The 19337-nt window shown below is 37.1% G+C and overlaps 1 protein-coding gene across 1 annotated transcript in view; it reads right to left on the minus strand.

The window, feature by feature from the left end:
* SLC36A4 (solute carrier family 36 member 4) overlaps positions 1–4982 on the minus strand; it is a 35165-nt gene extending 30183 nt beyond the window's left edge. Inside the window, exons 1-4 of the mRNA XM_029957300.1 lie at positions 4861–4982; positions 3162–3252; positions 1902–1990; positions 749–844 (exon numbers count right to left, since the gene is read on the minus strand). Of these exons, the coding sequence (XP_029813160.1) occupies positions 749–844; positions 1902–1990; positions 3162–3252; positions 4861–4982 (398 nt within the window). The remainder of the gene's footprint in view (positions 1–748; positions 845–1901; positions 1991–3161; positions 3253–4860) is intronic.
* Positions 4983–19337: the final 14355 nt, after the last annotated feature.

The raw sequence follows: 19337 nt of genomic DNA on the forward strand, positions 1-19337 counted from the left end.
AAGTGATGGGATCTGCATCTGAGCAGTATCGTCCTAGGGCTATAGGCTGTTTTCCTTCTTCTACTTGGGGTATCAAGAACTCTGAGAAGCTCATAAATAAATTGACCTTCCTGCAAATCCTCGGAAAGTCCATATTTAACCATAAACTCTACTAGCACTGTTCTTTTCCTTCTTTTAATTTCCACAGCACATGTCATCTGTACCATGGTCATCATTTTGTTGATTACCTATGTCTATTTTTCCTTCCAGTCCTGTCTTCATCTGGCTTTGATCAGCCATATCTACCAATGATAAAGCTACATTTAAAGGATAAGATAGTAAAATAAGACTGTCTAAAATACTTCAAATGTCCAAGCATATAAGCCAAACACCACAATTTTATCTAAAATAAAGAGACTGCAAGATTTTTCTTGCATTTTCTCCTTTCCTTAAAAAATATTAACATGATTATATCATAGGTTAGACAGATATAATTTTATTTAAAATACTATGATAAACCTGTGAAGTTATCACCATAAATTCACTGGATAACAAGAAAACTAAAAAAAAAAAAAAAGATAAACCATTTGACTCAGGTCATAAAACTGAAAAATGGTAGAGTTGAGTTTGAACCCAAATTGTCTAACTCTAAAGATTGTTTATTCCCCCAGCTTTATCATGCTTCTATTCATGTATCTTGTCAAAGTAAAATACTTGAAAAGTAACGTGATTTTGATAACCAGATATTAGAAACATAGCAAATGCTTACCGTCCCCATGCTGCCTGCTTCTGAAGACAACTCCAAGGACTTACTTCCATAGCAAAACTCACAGTGTCACTATAACCTAATGTTGACTTTTTAAACCTGTAATTTAAGGACATACATACATATGAAAAACACAAATTTTAAGTTGGTCCAAATATCCCACCCTTGAAAAGAACATCAAATAAATAGGAAGAAATAAATGCAAGAGTATATACTCACAGAGGAGTTTTTGAGATTTCAAGATCTGTATGCTTTAGGATACGTCTCATGAAATTTTAAATCTGTTTTTACTAATATATTAGTTTTTATCTACCGTTAAAGTTTATATATTTGGAGTAGTCATATGACATAAATATTTGTGCTTCGCTGATTTAAATATTTAAATATTTCGATTATCTAAAAACATCAACTACATTGTTCATTCCTACACTATTCATTCTTAGAAGAGCATTATTTTATGCATCTGCACAGGGCTTTACAGCATATTTACACATAAACTACCTTACCTAATCCTTAGCCCCATGAGGTAGCTATTATTTCCCCATGTTCTCTTTCCCACTTTTTTTCAAGTATCATTATTCTTTAAAGATCATAAATGACTTGCCCAAAGTTTTAAGAACATTTAACAACAACAACAAAAAGCGTTAAGATTAGAATATTAGTTTACTAGAATAGGCAATATTTACTTTTTTTAAAGTTAGTCCATTGCATAGTAGAAGCATTTCATGATACAAAAATAAAGAAAAAGAATACTATCTTATTGACTACTTACCAACCCACATTTTGGCAAAGAACACCAAAGGCACTATACCCTAAAATGAACTCCTAACAAATTAAAGAGCATTACTCTATAACTAAAAGTAGTGCTGCTACCTCCATTTCCCCCAGGTCTTTCCTGGTTTTTTTATTTATATATTTATATATATTTATATATTCCATTTCACTAATAAGGTTTTCTTTTAAGAGGAACAAATATATTCTGACCAAATCACAGGAAGTTCTATCTTTTTTCATATTTATTATTTTAGACTTGTCTATATAATAAATTAGAGGAAATGCAATTATTAGTTGTAAAGCACAGTTAAGACTATCTGACTTCTTAAATAGACACACAGCTTTAAAATAAGTAATGTATACTTAACAAATTCACATTTACCTCTGACACAGAAAGTGACTGCACCGTACCAAAATGTGCATACAGTGAACAGAAATAATTCCTATAAACACAAGGCTGATTGGTCCAAGCTGTGGGGGGAAAATGGATAAGGTTTAAATATTTAATTGTAACAAAACCTAAATTGCCTTATAAGCAATGAGACAATGGACTGCTCTTTTGTGGGAACCAATTTTGTTGGACAAAATGATTTGTCATTTGCATAAAAAAATTCATAAACTTGATTCTGAAAGAATTTCAGCAACACTTAAGACAAGGGCATATGACTCCATCTCATCGGCTTGTCTATCCACATCCATGAATACAGAGGACAGCCAGGCGGCACGCTAGGACAGCATATGACATCACATTTGACCTCGGACGGCAAGTCCATGAGCAGCTGTCCCACGGTTATGATCAAATGCGACTACGGATCACATCTGAATGACGAAAGAGCGCTGTGCAGACCTGGGGCAGTGCTTGTTGAGCACTTATTTTATGGGAGAAAGTATGCCAAGAAAAAGATTACTTGAAAAAGTGGTACGTAAAAAATTACAAGTATTTGTTTACTAAAATCAAAGTAATCCCTGGATTATTGAGACTCCGACAAAATATTGCCAACATTTATTTTTATAATCAGAAATTTTTACGTTTCCCTAAATTAGGGTGGACAAAGGCAGAGGCAGGTAAAGATGACAGTTAAAACTGTTCTTAGAAAATCAGTAAGGTTTTAAACCTCTGAAAAAAAAGTTAAATATAATTTCATTATTTCATAATTCTCCCTTACCATGATTCTCTGCAATTACTATAATTGGTTATAACAAAATTTGCATATTTGTTTTCAAAAGAGTTATTCCTTTTCTTAACTATTACTCTTTAAATCGGAAAACTGCATTTTATTCTGAATTTTAAAAACTATAAAATCTCACCAACACAAAATAAGCTACTCCATAAATATATCTCTTGATATGAGTACATTACTTAAATCTCTGAAAAATCCAAAGGGATGAGCTATAACCATACTTGGAAAAATTAAATACTATTTTAGGATCTGTCAAATACTTTAAATATATAGTTAAACAGAAATTAAGTAATTCTCATTTTTTATTAAATGTTACTATCATCGTTCACCCAACCTTATCAATACAATCTCACTGTCACCTGATCAGGTTATATGTGACTAGGCCAGAAGTTAGCCTGCAATTTCTGCTGTCATCAGAACTGATAGCTAATTTAGCAAGAGGTCACAAAGCAAAGTCTTACCACTATGCCTGCATTTTTTATGGCCAGTGGAAGCCCCAAAAGTCCAGTTCCAATATTTCCTTTAAGAAGATGCATAAGAGTTTGCACAAATCTGAAAAGTAAAAGTTGTAAGATTTAAACATTTTAGGGGAAAAGCTTTTAATAAAAATCACATGATCATGGTTTTAGCATTAGAAGGGAACTGAAAATTAATCTAGGCAAAGCACTCAACAGCACTTGCACACAACCACAAGTTGAACTGGCCAGAGATCATATTTGGTTCAAGTCCTATCTTTGCCATTTACAAGCAAAACATAGAGGATTATTATGGAGATTAAATTAGATATTTAAGTGAAAGTATTTTTGTACATATTAAAAAAATACAGAGGGGTGCCTGGGTGGCTCAGTTGGTTATGCCTCCGACTTCGGTTCAGGTCAAGATCTCACATTTGTGGGTTCAAGCCCCATGTCGGGCTCTGTGCTGACGGCTAGCTCAGAGCCTGGAGCCTGCTTCCGGTTCTGTGTTTCCCTCTCTCTCTGACCCTCCCATGCTCGCATTGTTTCTCTCTGTCTCTCAAAAATAAATTAAAAAATTTAAAAATAAATAAATAAATAAATAAAATTTAAAAATACAGACAGGGTAATTTTCTCCTAAGATTCTTTGCTTCTATGACATTCAGAACAATGCTGAAGATAGGGACTACTGGGTGGCTCAGTCAATTAACCGTCCAACTTTGGCTTAGGTCATGATCTCATGGTTTGTGAGTCGAGCCCTGTGTCGGGCTCTGTGCTGACAGCTCAGAGCCTGGAGCCTGCTTTGGATTCTGTGTCTCATTCTCTCTCTGCCCCTCGCCCACTTGTGCTTTGTCTCTGTCTCTCAAAAATAAATAAATTTTTTTAAAAATTTTTTAAAGAACAATGCTAAAGATTATACATGGCTAGGCTGATAAGACAAAGCAACTTATTGACATGATCTACTGTTATCCTGGTACTAAACATATATGATCTATGATTATCAACCTAACAGGGACTTAATTAAAAGAAAAATCACACAAGTTTTAAAACTATGTGCATCATCAGGTAAGACAAATACTAATTAGCATTAGATACCAGATACTCCCTAAGGAATTTTGCCTAAGTTTCCACTAAGCATTTGAAGGAAGTCTCTTGACCAAGAGAAAATAAACTAGGAAGAGTAGCCCAAAATTTAAACTTATAAAAAAAAATGCTTACCTAAATTTTTTTTAGTTTATACTGTTCATTTCTGATCAATTAAAATGTAACTTTGCATAGCAGTTAAATTACTATTAGAGTATGAACTTACTCAAATCTATTAATGTTGACAAAATATTAGAAAGGAATCTAAAAGGTTCCACTGCTTTCCTACCACCACAACTGTTTCACACCATTAACTCCGTCTAACTCCTAACTCCTAACCACTTCAGAAGCCGCTGCTCTTAAAATTTCTGTTCCTTTCAATCAGCTCTCCCTTCTCACAGGATGCATAGCTATTTAGTAAGTACTGCAGCAGTTCCCACACACGGCTCTGTATTTTAGGTGTATTTCCTCTTTCCCAAGCAGACCAGAACTACCTTGAGGGTGGGGACAATATCTGACTCATCCATGCGTCTTCCGCAGTATCCAGAAAAGTGCTTTACCTGTAGATTACAAAACAGATCATAACGGAAAAGAAAAGGACACGTATGACCGTAACACTTACGAAATGCCCTCGTGGCCATCCAGCTGGTAGTGCTTCTGAACGGGCAGCAGCTCTTGCTCATGCTCTTCATCTGATGTCCCATCAAAATTCTGCTCATTTATTAAGGGCCTCATTACATCCATATCTTCAATAAGAAAAACAAAGTACTTCATTATTTTCAAAATTGAGTTAAAGTGGTAATAAATGAATTTTTTAAAACAAGGACATACCGCTTATACTCATCTTCACCATTTCCACCCTGAGTTAATTCACATTAATACTCTGAGTTTTAGTATATTTAAAAAGCAACTAGACTTATTTGCTGGATATTTTGTCTGGGCTAATCAGTGCAAAGTGGAAAGCTGAAGTATTCAATGCAAAACTTGTCCTGCTATGTCTATATGAAGTTTATACCAAATGATTCCTGAATTATGAAAAAATATAATCAAATGAATTTTTTACCTTATTTTCAAATCATACTGTATACATAAGTAGCAATCATTTTTAAAAAATACTTTAAGTTATAAAGCCATTCTAATCTTTTAAATTTAATATCAAAATATACTTTTGTATCTAACGGCGTTTGGCATGACTGATGATGACAACTCTAGTCACCACTATCTTGTTCTAATAAAATTCACTAAACTCAAATTTATTGACACGACTGATAAGTATTAGCAAGGTCTGAAGTACAGGATTTTTAAAATAAAGTTTATTTATTTATTTTGAGAGAGAGGGAAAGAGAGAGTATAAGTGCCCTCATGGGAGAGGCAGGAGGAGGCAGCGCAGGAGGAGGAGGAGGGAGAATTCCAAGCAGGCTCCATGTGCTGTCAGTGCAGAGCCTGACACAGGGCTAGAACTCACAGACCATGAGACCATGACCTGAGCCAAAGTCAACAGTCAGACACTCAACTGACTGACTGAGCCACCCAGATACCCTGAAGTATAGGATTTTTCAAAGAAATGAAAAGTTGTTTCCTTCAAATAAACACAATAAGCCGATGAAACAGAGAACTGGGGTAACCTAAATGATTTAGTTAAGAATGACTGATTGACATATAATTTTTTAAGCTCTTTATTTTGGAATAATTTAAAACCTAAATTAAATTTGCAAGAATGGTACAAAAAAAAAGCCCTCCTATGGATCCTTTCCAGACTTAGCAAGTTTTAACATTTTGCCACGCTTGCCTCTTCCTGCTCCCATGCTTACCACTTCTTACGAACTGAGCGCAGGCTACACGTGCCACATACCACTTCACCCTAAGTCAGTGTGTATCCTCTAGAACAAGGCGAGGTTCCCGAGTGTTCGCATTACGGTTACTAAACTCAGTTTAATATCGGTGTAATATTTAATTCACATTCCATATTCCAATTCTATCAACTGTACCAACAAAGTTCTCTCAGCAATTCTTTTTGGCACAGAATCAGGCATTGCATTTAGTTGAGTTATTCTACTGGTTACGTTTGCCACTATGTCTTTTATGATGCCATAATTCTTTTTTCTTCCTTAATCTTTTACTCTCTTGCCAAGTTTAAATGGTATTCTCTGAATTCCACCTTTTGTCTACGTAACAATTAATGGTCTTATTCTACTTTTCCCTTTCTTTTATTCTCTCATTTCTTAGTTGTGCTCTATTTTGGTCCTATATACGATGCTTTATACACTGTTATTCCAGTCATGACTCCACCCATATCTAAGATTTATATATATAATTGGTAATGTTAAATGCTTGCTGTCCATCCTCTGCCAAAGTAGTCTCAATGATCTTCCTGGATGGAAGAAGTTCATTCTTTTGTGGACTGTGATCACAATGACCTATAGGACTTGAGAAATCACAAATTGATGTACCTCACCCCAAAGCTTCTGATTCAGCAGGCCTGGGGTGGGCCTGAGAATATGCATTTCTAAGTTCTCAGGTGATTCTGATGTTTCTGGACTGGGAACTTCCCTTTGAAAACCACTGCTCTAGTACATTCTTTAGTAAGAGCTCCTGGGCACAGTACTCCCTAAGTCCTAGCATGCTTTAAACTGGTTTTTCCACAGCCTTGATATGAAGGACAGCTTAATTTAACACCTGTGGTTCACACTTTTTTGAGTTTCTTGAAAATGCTGCTCCACTCTTGCCTTGCTTTACAGGCTACCCTTGAGAAGTATCATGCCAAACTACTTTTCTGAGCCATTACATACTTTGTCCTTTTTGCTTGAGGCTGAGGAATTTTTGCCTCTAAGATCTAATGGTTTTATTATGATATGTCTTCAGTTTAAGCATTTTGAGTCAATTTTCCCAAAGACACGGTGGGCCTTTTTGATATGTAGATTTCAGCTTTCTTATTTCTGAACATTTTTCTTGGATTAGTATCTGTTTAGTTCAAATATTTTGCTTTTCTTCTTTAGAGATTCCAATTATACGTCAGATCTCCTATGCCTGTCTTCTGTATCAACCACTTTTTCTTTGACCCTTTTGATGTCTTTAATTCATTTAAATTCTTCTTTGAAATTCAATGACTCTTTTATATTTTCATTTCAATATGTTCTCCCTTGGACACCTTGTATTTTATTATTTATTTATGATTTTTCCAACTGCTAGGCATTTCATGGACAGGGATCCTAATTTGAGAGTATGCCTTCTGCTAGCAGAATGAAGTTCAGTTGATGTAATGGATGATGTTGACTTACTGGGGCTATTGGGAACAAATGGTATCTTTCCGGTTCTCTTTCATCTCTGCAGGATATAAACCTCCACTAGCCCCCCCCCCTCCACCTGCCCCTTACTTCCTTCTTTTTGTTCATCTCCAGGTACCAGAGGGACATCTCAATTGCTCTTTTTAACTCCTCCCCCGGAACCCTCCCTGCTTGTAAGCAGCAAGAGAAACTCTTAATTTTGCTGTTTATTTTTCTTATAGAAAATTTGAGGTTGGTGGTATACTGGTCTCCTACTAATGCTAAAAGAATAACTTCATGAATGGTTTACATGAGCTCCTTTTTGAATTAATAGGATTTTTTTGGTGAGGACATGTAGAGAGATAAGGATTTAGGTGGTCTCCGTTATCCAAGTACTAACTGGAACTCATTACAACATCTTTTCATAAGAGTAAAGTTCTATTTTAAGATACTGGAAGATGCTTTAGTTTTGTGATGTATATTTCTATAACACATTTTGAAATCAGGAAGTATGATTTGTTCTTTTTCAAGACTGTTTTGGGTATTGGGTTTTTTTGGTAACAGTATGACATTGGCATAAAGATAGGCGTACAGACCAATGAAACCAAACGGAGAACCCAGAAATCAATCTATGTATATAAGGGCAACTGATCTTTGGCAAGGGTGCCAGGAATACACATGGGAAAAATCTCTTCAACAAATGGTCCTGGGAAAACTGAATATCCACATGTACAAGAATGCAAGTGGATCTTTATCTCACATCATACATAAAAATCAATTTAAAATATATTAAAAACTTAAATACTTATAAAAGCCTCAGACGTTGGTTTCAGCAATGACTTCATGGTTATGACACCAAAAGCACAGGCAACAAAAGCAAATATAGGCAAGTGGGATTACTCAAAGTAAAAAGCTCTACACAAGAAAAGAAACAATCAACATAGTGAAAAACCAACCTACAAAATGGGAGAGAATATTTGCCAACTTTGCAAACTATATATTTGATAAAGGGTTAATTTCCAAAATACATAAGAAACTCCTACAGCTCAAAAGCAAAAAACCTAGTGATGCAATTAGTAAATTGGCTAAAGATCTGAACAAATAAAGATACACACATGGCCAACGGATTTATGAAAAGATGTTCAATGTTGCTAATCATCAGGAAAATGAAAATTAAAACAACGAAATGTTATTTTACACCTATTAGGGTAGTCATTATAAAAAAAAAAAAAAGAAAAAGAAAAATGGTGGGGTGCTTGGATGGCTCAGTAACTTAAGTATCCAACTCTTGATTTCAGCTCAGGTCACTGTATTATGGTTCACTGGATTGAGTCCCACATCAGGCTCTGCATTGACAGCATGGAGCCTGCTTGGGATTCTCGCTCTCTTTCTCTCTCTCTCTCTCTCTCTCTCTCTCTCTCTCTCTCTGTTCCTCTACCCTCCCTGCTCATGCACATTCTCTCTCTCAAAATAAACTTTAAAAAAAAAAGGCAACAAATATTGGTGAGGATGTGGCAAAACTGAAGCTCTTGTACAGAGTTGGGAATGCAAAATGTTGCAGCTGTGAAGGAAAACAGTACAGAGATTCCTAAAAAAATGAAAAGCAGAAGTACCACATGACTCAGTCCCACTTCTGGGTGTTTATCCATAATCATTGAAACCAGGAGCTTGAAGAGATGTTAATACTCCCGTGCTCAGGTTAGTGCTATGCACAATAGCCAGCATGTGTAAACAGCATGCACTGGCAGACACTCAGATAAGAAGATAGGATATATACATACAGTGGGATATGATTTAGCCTTAATGAAGAAATTCTGCAATATGCAACAACATGGATGAACCTTGGAGACATTAGGCTAAATGAAACAGGCTAGTCACAGTTCAAATACCACCTGATTCCACCTATTTGAGGAATTTAAAACAGTCAAACTCATAGAAACAAAGACTACAGTGGTAGTTGCCAGTGGGGAGAGGGAAATAGGGAGTTGGTAATCAACGTGTATGAAATTTCAGTTATGCAAGAGGAGTAAGTTCTAGAGACTTGACACACAACACTGTGCCTGTGGATGAAAATACTACGCTGTACACTTAAAAATCCGTTAAGAGGACAGAGGTCATGGTAAACGTTCATACCACAATTAAAAAAAACAAGATATTGGAGAGTGCTTGAAAATAGTCTATTCTTCAGTCATTTAAATATTCCTCCGCTAATAATGTTACTAATATGTGTAAAGTAAAATCCAATGAATTAAGAAACATTCTAAATGTCTGGAGTCTAAATTAATGAGGATTTCCTATAATTCAGATTCCCCAACTCTGCCTTTGGGTAGTTCTTCTAACCCTTGAATCTTCAGGACATTCTCCACAGACTATTTTGTAAGATTTCCTAGTGTTTTGTTCTTCAGTATCAACCGTAGCTCAGCTTACAACTGTGCACAGAGAAAATTCAAGTAAACTGTTTCTCAGTATTAGAGAGCTAATGCTGGGGTATCTACCACATCACATTTACTCTGATAGTTATTATTATAAATTATGTTCACCTTTTGTTTGAATAGATCCTATATCTTTTTCTGTTACACTCTATACAAGGTAAACTGACATTTTATTTTGTAAAACCACTGTTTTGGTTTGTTAGGGCTGCTATAACAAGTTACTACAAAGCGGGTGGGTGGCTTAAACAACAGAATTTTATTATCAATTCTGGAGGCTAGAAGTCCAAGATCAAGGTGGTTGGCATGGCTGGTTCCCTCTGTGGGCTAGAAGAGAGTGATCTGCTCCAGGCTGTTCCTGGTTTGCTGCCGGCTATCTTTAAGTTCATAGAGTATTTTCCCTGTATGCATATCTGTGTCCTAATTCACCCTTATTATACAGATATAAGTCATACTGGATTAGTGGACCACCCTACTTCAGTGTGGCCTTATCTTAACTAATTACATTTACAATGATCCTATTGTCAAGTAAGGTCACATTCTATGGTACGGAAGGTTAGGGCTTCAATATATGAATTTAATTGACAACAATCATCATTATTCACTGCATCATCTTTAAACAGAAACGTGTTAATATTTTCATTACAAAATTTATTCCATTACCCTTGCTGACTCTTGAGTTCATTTGCATTTTTATTCATTCAACTATTCAAACTATCTTTATTTGAACTCTAATTTCTTTCTGCCACAGGATGTACTGTATGCTTTGTGCATTACTAAGTACACTATTTAAGTTCTCCATAAAGATAGTTATCACTACTGGGGCACCTGAGTGGCTCAGTCAGTTGAGCGTCCAACTTCAGCTCAGGTCATGATCTTGCGGTCCGTGAATTCGAGCCTCGCATCCGGCTCTGTGCTGACAGCTCAGAGCCTAGATCCTGCTTTGGACTCTGTGTCTCCCTCTCTCTGCTCTTCCCCTGCTTGTGTGTCTGTGCAAGCTCCCTCTCTCTCTCTCTCTCTCTCTCAAAAATAAATAGACATTAAAAAATGTTTTATAAAATAAAAACATAGAGTTAACACTACCAGTATTTTAAAAACTAAACAATCTATTATTTGAAGCATACCTCCCAAGCGATCACAGCAGCAAGGGAAAAAAAGCTTTCTCACAACTTATGAGAAGTTTACTTTCAATGGCATCATCAGGTCATTTACTTTTAGTATCTGTTAGTTAAACCTGAATATCTAGAATTGTTGGGGCGCCTGGTGGCTCAGTCGGTTAAGCCTCTGACTTCAGCTCAGGTTATGATCTCATGTTCGTGGGTTCGAGCCCCACGTTGGGCTCTGTGCTGACAGCTCAGAGCCTGGAGCTGCTTCAGATTCTGTGTCTCCATCTCTCTCTGCCCCTCCCCGCTCATGCTCTGTTTCGCTCTATCTTAAAAATAAATTAAAAACGTTAAAAAAAATATCTAGAATTGTTAATATAATCTATAAGTACTAGTTCTACTAGTTCTATAATTCACAGAATCAAGTTTTTAAAATAGGATTACAATGTACACTCAAATTCCCAACTAAAAGTTAGTTGGACTCACATTTACTCTTAACAAATTTACACTGCATCGAAACTGTCTTATTTAATTTTGTTTAACAGTGTAATGTCTTATAGTTTAAACTTTTCCCTAGTTCTTAAATTCATTATTTCTCAATTTTATGTGGCCTGGGAAACATTAAATGTGACTGAAAAAACTTTTCACATATATTTCTTGCTTTAAATCATTTGTCTCAACCCTAGCCTTTAAAACCTTAATAAAAATTTAATTATCCCAGGAAGCTTCTCAAATAACAGTGAGATTAAAAATAGCCCTTTTTAAAATCTGAAACTATTTGAGATAAAAAATATTCCTGGGGCGCCTGGGTGGCTCAGTCGGTTGAGCGTCTGGCTTCAGCTCAGGTCATGATCTCACCATTTGTGAGTTCAAGCCCCGTGTCCAGCTCTGTGCTAACCGCTAGCTCAGAGCCTGGAGCCTGCTTCAGATTCTGTGTCTCCCTCTCTCTCTGACCTTTCCCTGCTTGCACTCTCTGTCTCTCAAAAATAAATAAAAAACATAAAAAGTTAAAAAATATATATTCTTAACAGTGTTAGCAACTGAAGAAGTACATATTTCTAAATTGTTTCTCATCTACCATTAAGGCAATATGACACATTACTATTAGTTAAATATGCTAAATTAGTTAAATAAATAACCATATGCTTAAAAGTATTTTTTAAAGCTACACTTAGGGGCGCCTGGGTGGCTCAGTCAGTTAAGCGTCCAGCTTCATCTCAGGTCATGATCTCACAGTTCGTGGTTCAAGCCCCACGTCAGGCTCTGTGCTGACAGCTAGCTCAGAGCCTGGAGCCTGCTTCAGATTCTGTATCTCCCTCTTTCTCTGACCCTCCCCTGCTCACACTGTCTCTGTCTCTCAAAAAAAAAAAAAAAATTAAAAGCTACACTTAAAAAATAGCTAAGACTTTCTCTGCAGTCTAAGCCTTATTATTGAGGTAACATTACATACTAAGAAATATGTATTTGTTAAACTAAGTAAACCAAGAGTAGGGGAAGCAGTCAGGTTTTAGGGCTGACTATATTATAATGATTGTGAATCCAGATTTGTTTGTATGAAGTGTGAATGATACAATATAGTTACTGAATCTAAAGAATATATTAAAAGACACCTAACTATGAAGATCTGGGAAAGTGATACATACCCAAGAACTGGCATCTTTAAAAGGCAAAAGCCCACTGACGCCTGGATTTCCGAGGAAGAGATTTGTTAATAGAGTTGACCAGTCATTTAACCAGTCATATAACTTTTAGAGACTCCAGGTAATCCTTAAACATAAAATGAAAAATTGTATTTTTGTTCCAAAGTTAGGCATACTGTATAGGAAAATGCAGTAAGATTGTTTTCTGACATCTAACTCTTGAATATTTTAGAAGCGGTATTAGCAGTGGCACCACCCAGAGAATGAGTGGGACATTCTATGCTTGACTATCTTTAGGGTCTTTTAATGCACCTGTATGTGGCAGAAGATTAGCTAGAAAGCTTGAAAAGGTTTTATAACCCACACTAAGGAATCTGGACCTAATCTCACAGGCTGTGAGAAGCCAGAGAGAGAACTAAAGTTGAAGTGATGGGATCTGCATCTGAGCAGTATCGTCCTGGAAGCAGTGTCAAGGGTCAACTGGGAAAGCAGCAGCCCTAAAGTCAGAGACCAATTAGAACACAGTCCAGGCAAGAAACTGGTGAGGGCTTCAAGTGAGCTTGGTTGAAGAGGAAAGAATGGTTATTTAAAGGACAGACAAAATAAGACTCACTGACCAACTCGATGCAGAAGGTATGTGGAAGGAACAGGGGATGCTTCCTAGGTTACTGCCATGGAGGAAACTGAAGGGATGCTGGTGTCACTAAGAAAGGAAACACAGGGAGACAGAGCGTGTGGCCCAGAGCCCATGATCACAAATTTAAAGGTGCAGGTTGAGTCCCAATCCTCCCAGTACAAGTTCTGGGAATCTAAGCTAGTCTCATGACTTCGGTTGTGCCACAGGGCATGATTCCTCTTACCTCAGTGGCCTTTTTTCTCTTGCGTCTGGCCTTGGCAGACACTGCACACTCTCTCCTCCGTTTCCTGTTCTTTCCTTCCAGCTCTAACCACCACACTTCTTGCTCATCGTTCAAGTCTCAGTTTACTTACCACATCTTCCCAGTAGCTTCCCTAACCCCAAGTCTGGCTTAAGTCTCTCTCTGAGGTGTCCCCACACTACAATGCTCTACAATGCTCCTGTAACACACTGTATTGTAATGGCCCGTTTTAGTGGTCTCCATTCTCCTGAAGTGACAGGAGTGATACCTGACTTGTCTGTTAGTGTATCCTCAATATTTGGAACACAGTGGATGCTCAGCAAATAAATAAGTGGATAAAAGAGAAAGCAGCATGCTGAAGAATAAATAGGAGTTTAATTTTTAAATTGCATAACCTGATATTATACTGAATGAGCAGTTAGAAGCAGAAAGAAGGAGACAATATGGAGCTAAAGATAAAGATTTCAGAATTACATCAGAAGGCAGGTAATAATCGGGATCAAAAGGCAGAAGGAGGACACTCAGAGACTGTATGGAGAAGAACAGAACTGAAGACAGACTAATAAGGCTCCACTAACCCTTTAACTTCAAGTAAAAAGATGGCAAAAGTAACTGAAAAGGAATGATCAAAGCTTCACTGAGTTTGGTACAACAGACATCTAAAATTGAAAGCCAAACATTAAGTTTTCAAATCAGTCTTGTCAAGAAGCACAATCCCTTTCCTGTGAGCGATTTCTGGCTCAGGTTCAAGGAAAGCAGCACCACTCACCATCTCCTTTCCTCGGTTATTTCACACTGTCATGTCACTGTTACCTCTCTGATCTCATCTCCCACTGCCCTTCCCATTGCTCACTCCTCAGAGTGTTCACTCCCTGTCAGAGAGGTGGCGCTGGGGAGAATTCATGTTCGTCTTCTCTCTCCCAGAACCATTCCACTGTAGGAAACCAGAAAGAGGTGTATGTGGAAGTGGTTACTAGGATGATTTGGACTCAATGTTTGTGTCCCCATAAAATTCATGCGCTAACACCCTATCTCCCAATGGGATAGTATTGGGACGCAGGGGCTTTGGCGTGTCATCAGGTTCAGATAAAGTCCTGAGGGCAAAGCCCTACAATGGGATTAATGTCCCTGTAAGAAGAGGACACTCTTTACCATGTGAGGACACAGCAAGATGGCCATCTGTAAACCAGGAAGAGGGTTCTCACGAGCTGGCATTTGTCCTCGGACTTCTCCACTGTCAGGCTAGGAGAAATAAACGTTTGTGGTTTAAGTCACCCAAGTTAAAGTATTTTGTTATAAAAGCCTGAGCTGTGTAAGACAACAGATTCAGACGGCTTGCCTTCTGATTTGCTAGAGAAGAGAGTCGCAAGTACTGACGCCTCTGTGCCTAAGAGCACCGCAGGCACAGCCCACTGCGGATGCTGTGTAGCGGGCACAAGTCGACCACAAATTTCTCAAGAGCCTCTCTTAAGGGACTGTCATGGCCTTTCACCAACATCTACAGACAGGAACCCCTCAGCACAAACGTCTGCGCCTTCTGATTGAATGTGCTCATAAAAGAGGTTACGATCCTTTGTAATTCAGTTTCACAAATATGAACACCCAATATGCGTCAGGTATTATTAGATGCTGGGAATAGAGCAATTACTAAAACTAACAAAATTCTTGTCCTCATGGAGCTCAAATTCTAGTGAAGGAAAGAGACAGTAAGTAAGATAGAAGAGTATGCTAGTGCTAAATGCTAAGAAAGGAAATACGGATTGGGAGGGAGAGCCTGTGGTTTTAGACAGGACAGCCGAACTAGGCCTCATTGAGAAAGTAGGATTTTATTCTTTGTTATTTTTTTCTTTTTTTATAATACTTTATTGTCAAATTGGTTTCCATATAACACCCAGTGCTTCTCCCCACAAGTGTCCCCCACCATGACCATCACCCCCTCTTTCCCTCCCCTTTCAGTCCATGGTTCGTCTTCAGTATTCAGAGTAGTCCCCCTTGATCTGTGTCCCTCACTCTTCTCCGCTCTCTTTCCCCCTTCCTCTCCCCATGGTCCCCTGCCAGGTCTCTCCTGTTAGACCTATGAATGCAAACATATGGTATCTATCCTTCTCTGCCTGACTTATTTCGCTTAGCATGACACCCTCAAGGTCCATCCACTTTCCTACAAATGGCCATATGTCATTCTTTCTCACTGCCATAAAGCACTCCATTGTATATATATACCACATCTTCTTGATCCACTCATCAGGTGACAAGGGAATCAAGAACAAAAATGAACTACTGGGACCTCATCAAGATAAAAAGCTTCTGCAAGGCAAAGGAAACAAGCAAAAAAACTAATAGGCAACCAACAGAATGGGAAAAGATAGTGGCAAATGGCATATCAGAGAAAGTAAGATTTTAAAGAAGAACTGAAGGAGGAGGGGTGGTGACCCACGTGGCTATCTGGGGGAGTAGCAATTAGGCAGTGGGAACAGCAAAGACAAAGGCTCTGAGGACGTAGAGAGCCTGGTGTGTCCAAGTAGGAAGGAGGCCAGAGTGAGCCGAGAGGACAGAGCCAGGGGAGAGTAGGGGAGACAGAGGTGACAGACCTAACAGATGGCACACAGCCTTGCAGACCATCCTGAGTGACACGAAAGCCACCTAAAGCAGCGTTGTACAACAGAAATATAATGTGAGCCACAAATATAATTTAAATGTTCTAGTATTCATTAAAAAAAAAAGGAAAATGTAACTGGTAAAATTAATTTTAATAAAGTATCTTATATAACCCAATATATTCAAAATATCATTTCAAAATGCAATCGACATAAAAAATTACTAACAAGATACTTTACATTCTATTTTTTCATACTAAATCTTAGAAATCCAGTGTGTATTTTACAGATGCAGTCTACTTTAATTTGGGCAAACAATATTCCAAATACACATATGGCTAAAGATGATCACACTGGACAACACAGAAACAGAGTTTTGTGCAGAGGAGTGACCCGATCTGGTTTATATTTTAACCAGGGTTCCTGTGGACCTACCTTCTCAGTTGTAAAATTAGAGTAGTAACTTCTACCTCACAAAAGTTTCATGATAATGAAATGGGGTAACATTTATGAAGCACAGAGCCTAGTCCTTGGCACACAAGTAGTCAGTAAATACTAGTTTTCTTCCCCTTCCTACCCAATGATATATTAGATGCAAATCATGCTGCAAAGGATTTTAAATGTAAATCTTTGACAAGAAATTAATTTACTATCAACAATAATTCTGAGCATTTATGAGGTACAAACTGTGCTATAATAATGAGGAGGAAAAATGTGGCTTGCTGACCAGAAGAACACAGAGACTAGCAGAAGAGACAAATACTTAAAAAAACCTAACACGGGCATGGGAAAAGCTTTAACAAAGTTAAGAAGGGTATGGAATAAAATGAGAACACTCATACAACATAATTAAAAGTTACAAAATTACAATTTATATTGTAATTTACTATTATTTGCCAATGTCTTGCTGTAATTTTTCGCCAAGTACTGAACTGGGCAGTTCTAAAAAGTGCTATGTAATTACTATAGGTAAGAGTTAACAATACCTTAGAAAGTTAAACACAATTAAGCGTGGATAGCAAACTACCTAAACACAGTTATTTCTATCTACAAATGGAAAAATCATAGATGAACAAGAAACACCAGCTGCATTCAATATTATACTATACACCACACATGAGACACCTTATGCATACATGAATAGTGCAGAAAATCACAACATTCTTAAATTAGGCAATACTTGTATGATCCCTTATAATGCCCAGACAATTGTTTCAACCTCAACTTCCTAATCTAAAATCAACCTAAATTTCTAGTCGTAGTCAGAATTAAAGAAAATCACATTAATTTAGCAATGTATCTTGAAATCTTAAAAATGTTTATCCTTTTCACCCGGTAATTCCACTTCTGACAAGCTAGTATATGGATAAAAGGATTTCTGAACAAAGACATTGAATGAAACATTATTTATGTTGAAAATTTGGAAACAACCTAAATGTGCAACAATCAAGAAATTGCTAAATTAACTACAGGACCTCCACTTTACAAAGCATTACACTGACATTAAATTACAGTTTTGAAGTCTGAGTAAAACGAGAAAAAGTATATCATGCTGAGTGTGAAAAAGCTGGATAATCACAGTATGAATTCAATGATGCTTTAAAAAGTTAATTTAAAATGAAAGCAAGGAAACCTGTCAAAAATGGGAATAAATTAAGGATAGAGACGGCCAATGGGATCATGAGTACTTTTTACTGTCTTCCTCTGGAAAATGCAGAAAAGACATAAAAGAGAGTTATAAACTTGCATTGCTTTTATAATAGCAAAATACATCACTTTTATTTTGATTATGGACAAACTAAAAGTAGAAATAACTTCTTCTTTTAGTATAACATACTGTGGCTTTCTAAATCTATAAACTACTATCTATGTAATATGGAAATAGTAACTGTCTTACTCATTTCTGAAGTGGTGAAAATACTCATAGAAAGAAACCTTCCAGAATTCCCCATTGCCTATGAAAGGAAGTACAGACCTAAGCTGTACAAATGGCTATTTATATAGCTTAAGAAAATCTGTCTTAACACCTCTACCAGTGCCTTTTACGTAGACATCCAATTTTTAAACTCTGTTCATTGTAGAAAGTAATTTATGGTCATTGTAGAAAATCAGAAAATATATAAATAAACAATACTTTTAGTATATGTGCTGCCGAAGCGAGCACAAAACAATACTTTTAAAATTACCTCACCATCCAGAAAAACTCATAACATTTTAGAGTACACAAAAACACAGTCACTCCTGTATGTTCTTCAGTCTCACAGCCTTAAATACTGTCTAAATGGTGATGACTTCCAAATTTGTATCTCCAGACCAGATCTCTCACTAAGTCTTGACATAAATCTAACTGCCTACCTACTTAACATCCACTTGAGCATCCTCACAACATGGCAGGGGGCTTCCCCCCAAGTGAATGATCCAGGAAAGACAGAGCAGAGCTAGGCACAATGCCTTTTCAGATCTGGCTTTGAAGTCACATCCATCATCACTTCCACCATCATCTATCCACTGGAAGCAAGTTATTAAATCCAAACCACACTCCAAGAGAAGGAAATTAAGTCTTCTTCATGAAGAGACCAACATCAAAGAATCTGGAGACATTCTGTAAAAACTGCCATTAACATCTGATTGACAGCAATTTCATTCTTCTGGATACTCAGGGCCCTGGAATCATCCCTGTTTCCTGTTTCACTCTCAACCCTCATCTAATCTGTTAGGAAATCATTCTTGCTTCTACTTTCGAGTATATCTGGAGCTACCCATTTCTAAGCCCACGGCTACAACCATACTTCTTGAAAGGACATATCCCTCTCTTTCCTGAGTTTCAGAAAAGAAGAGTGAGATCAAGCCCCAGGATCGCACTGTTGAGTGTGAAGCCTACTTGGGATTCTCTCCCTCCTCTCTTTCTGCTTCTCCTCCTTGCACACACTCTCTCTCAAAATAAATAAATAAACATTTAAAAATGTATATGGCAAACATCTTCCCATATTACTTTTAGTGGCCTATTCAGTATACGGCTATATCACAATTTATCTAAACAATTTCCTTTAACGGGCCATTGAGATAATCAGATTTTCTCAACTATAAATAATAGTAAACATCTCTTGACATAAGTATTTGTTACATGACTTATTTCCTTGGGATATGTTTCTAGAAGTAAAATTGCTGGGTCAAAGGATATGTGCATTTTTT

The sequence above is a fragment of the Suricata suricatta genome, chromosome 11 (assembly GCF_006229205.1).
Source record: "Suricata suricatta isolate VVHF042 chromosome 11, meerkat_22Aug2017_6uvM2_HiC, whole genome shotgun sequence".
NCBI classification, from domain to species: domain Eukaryota; kingdom Metazoa; phylum Chordata; class Mammalia; order Carnivora; family Herpestidae; genus Suricata; species Suricata suricatta.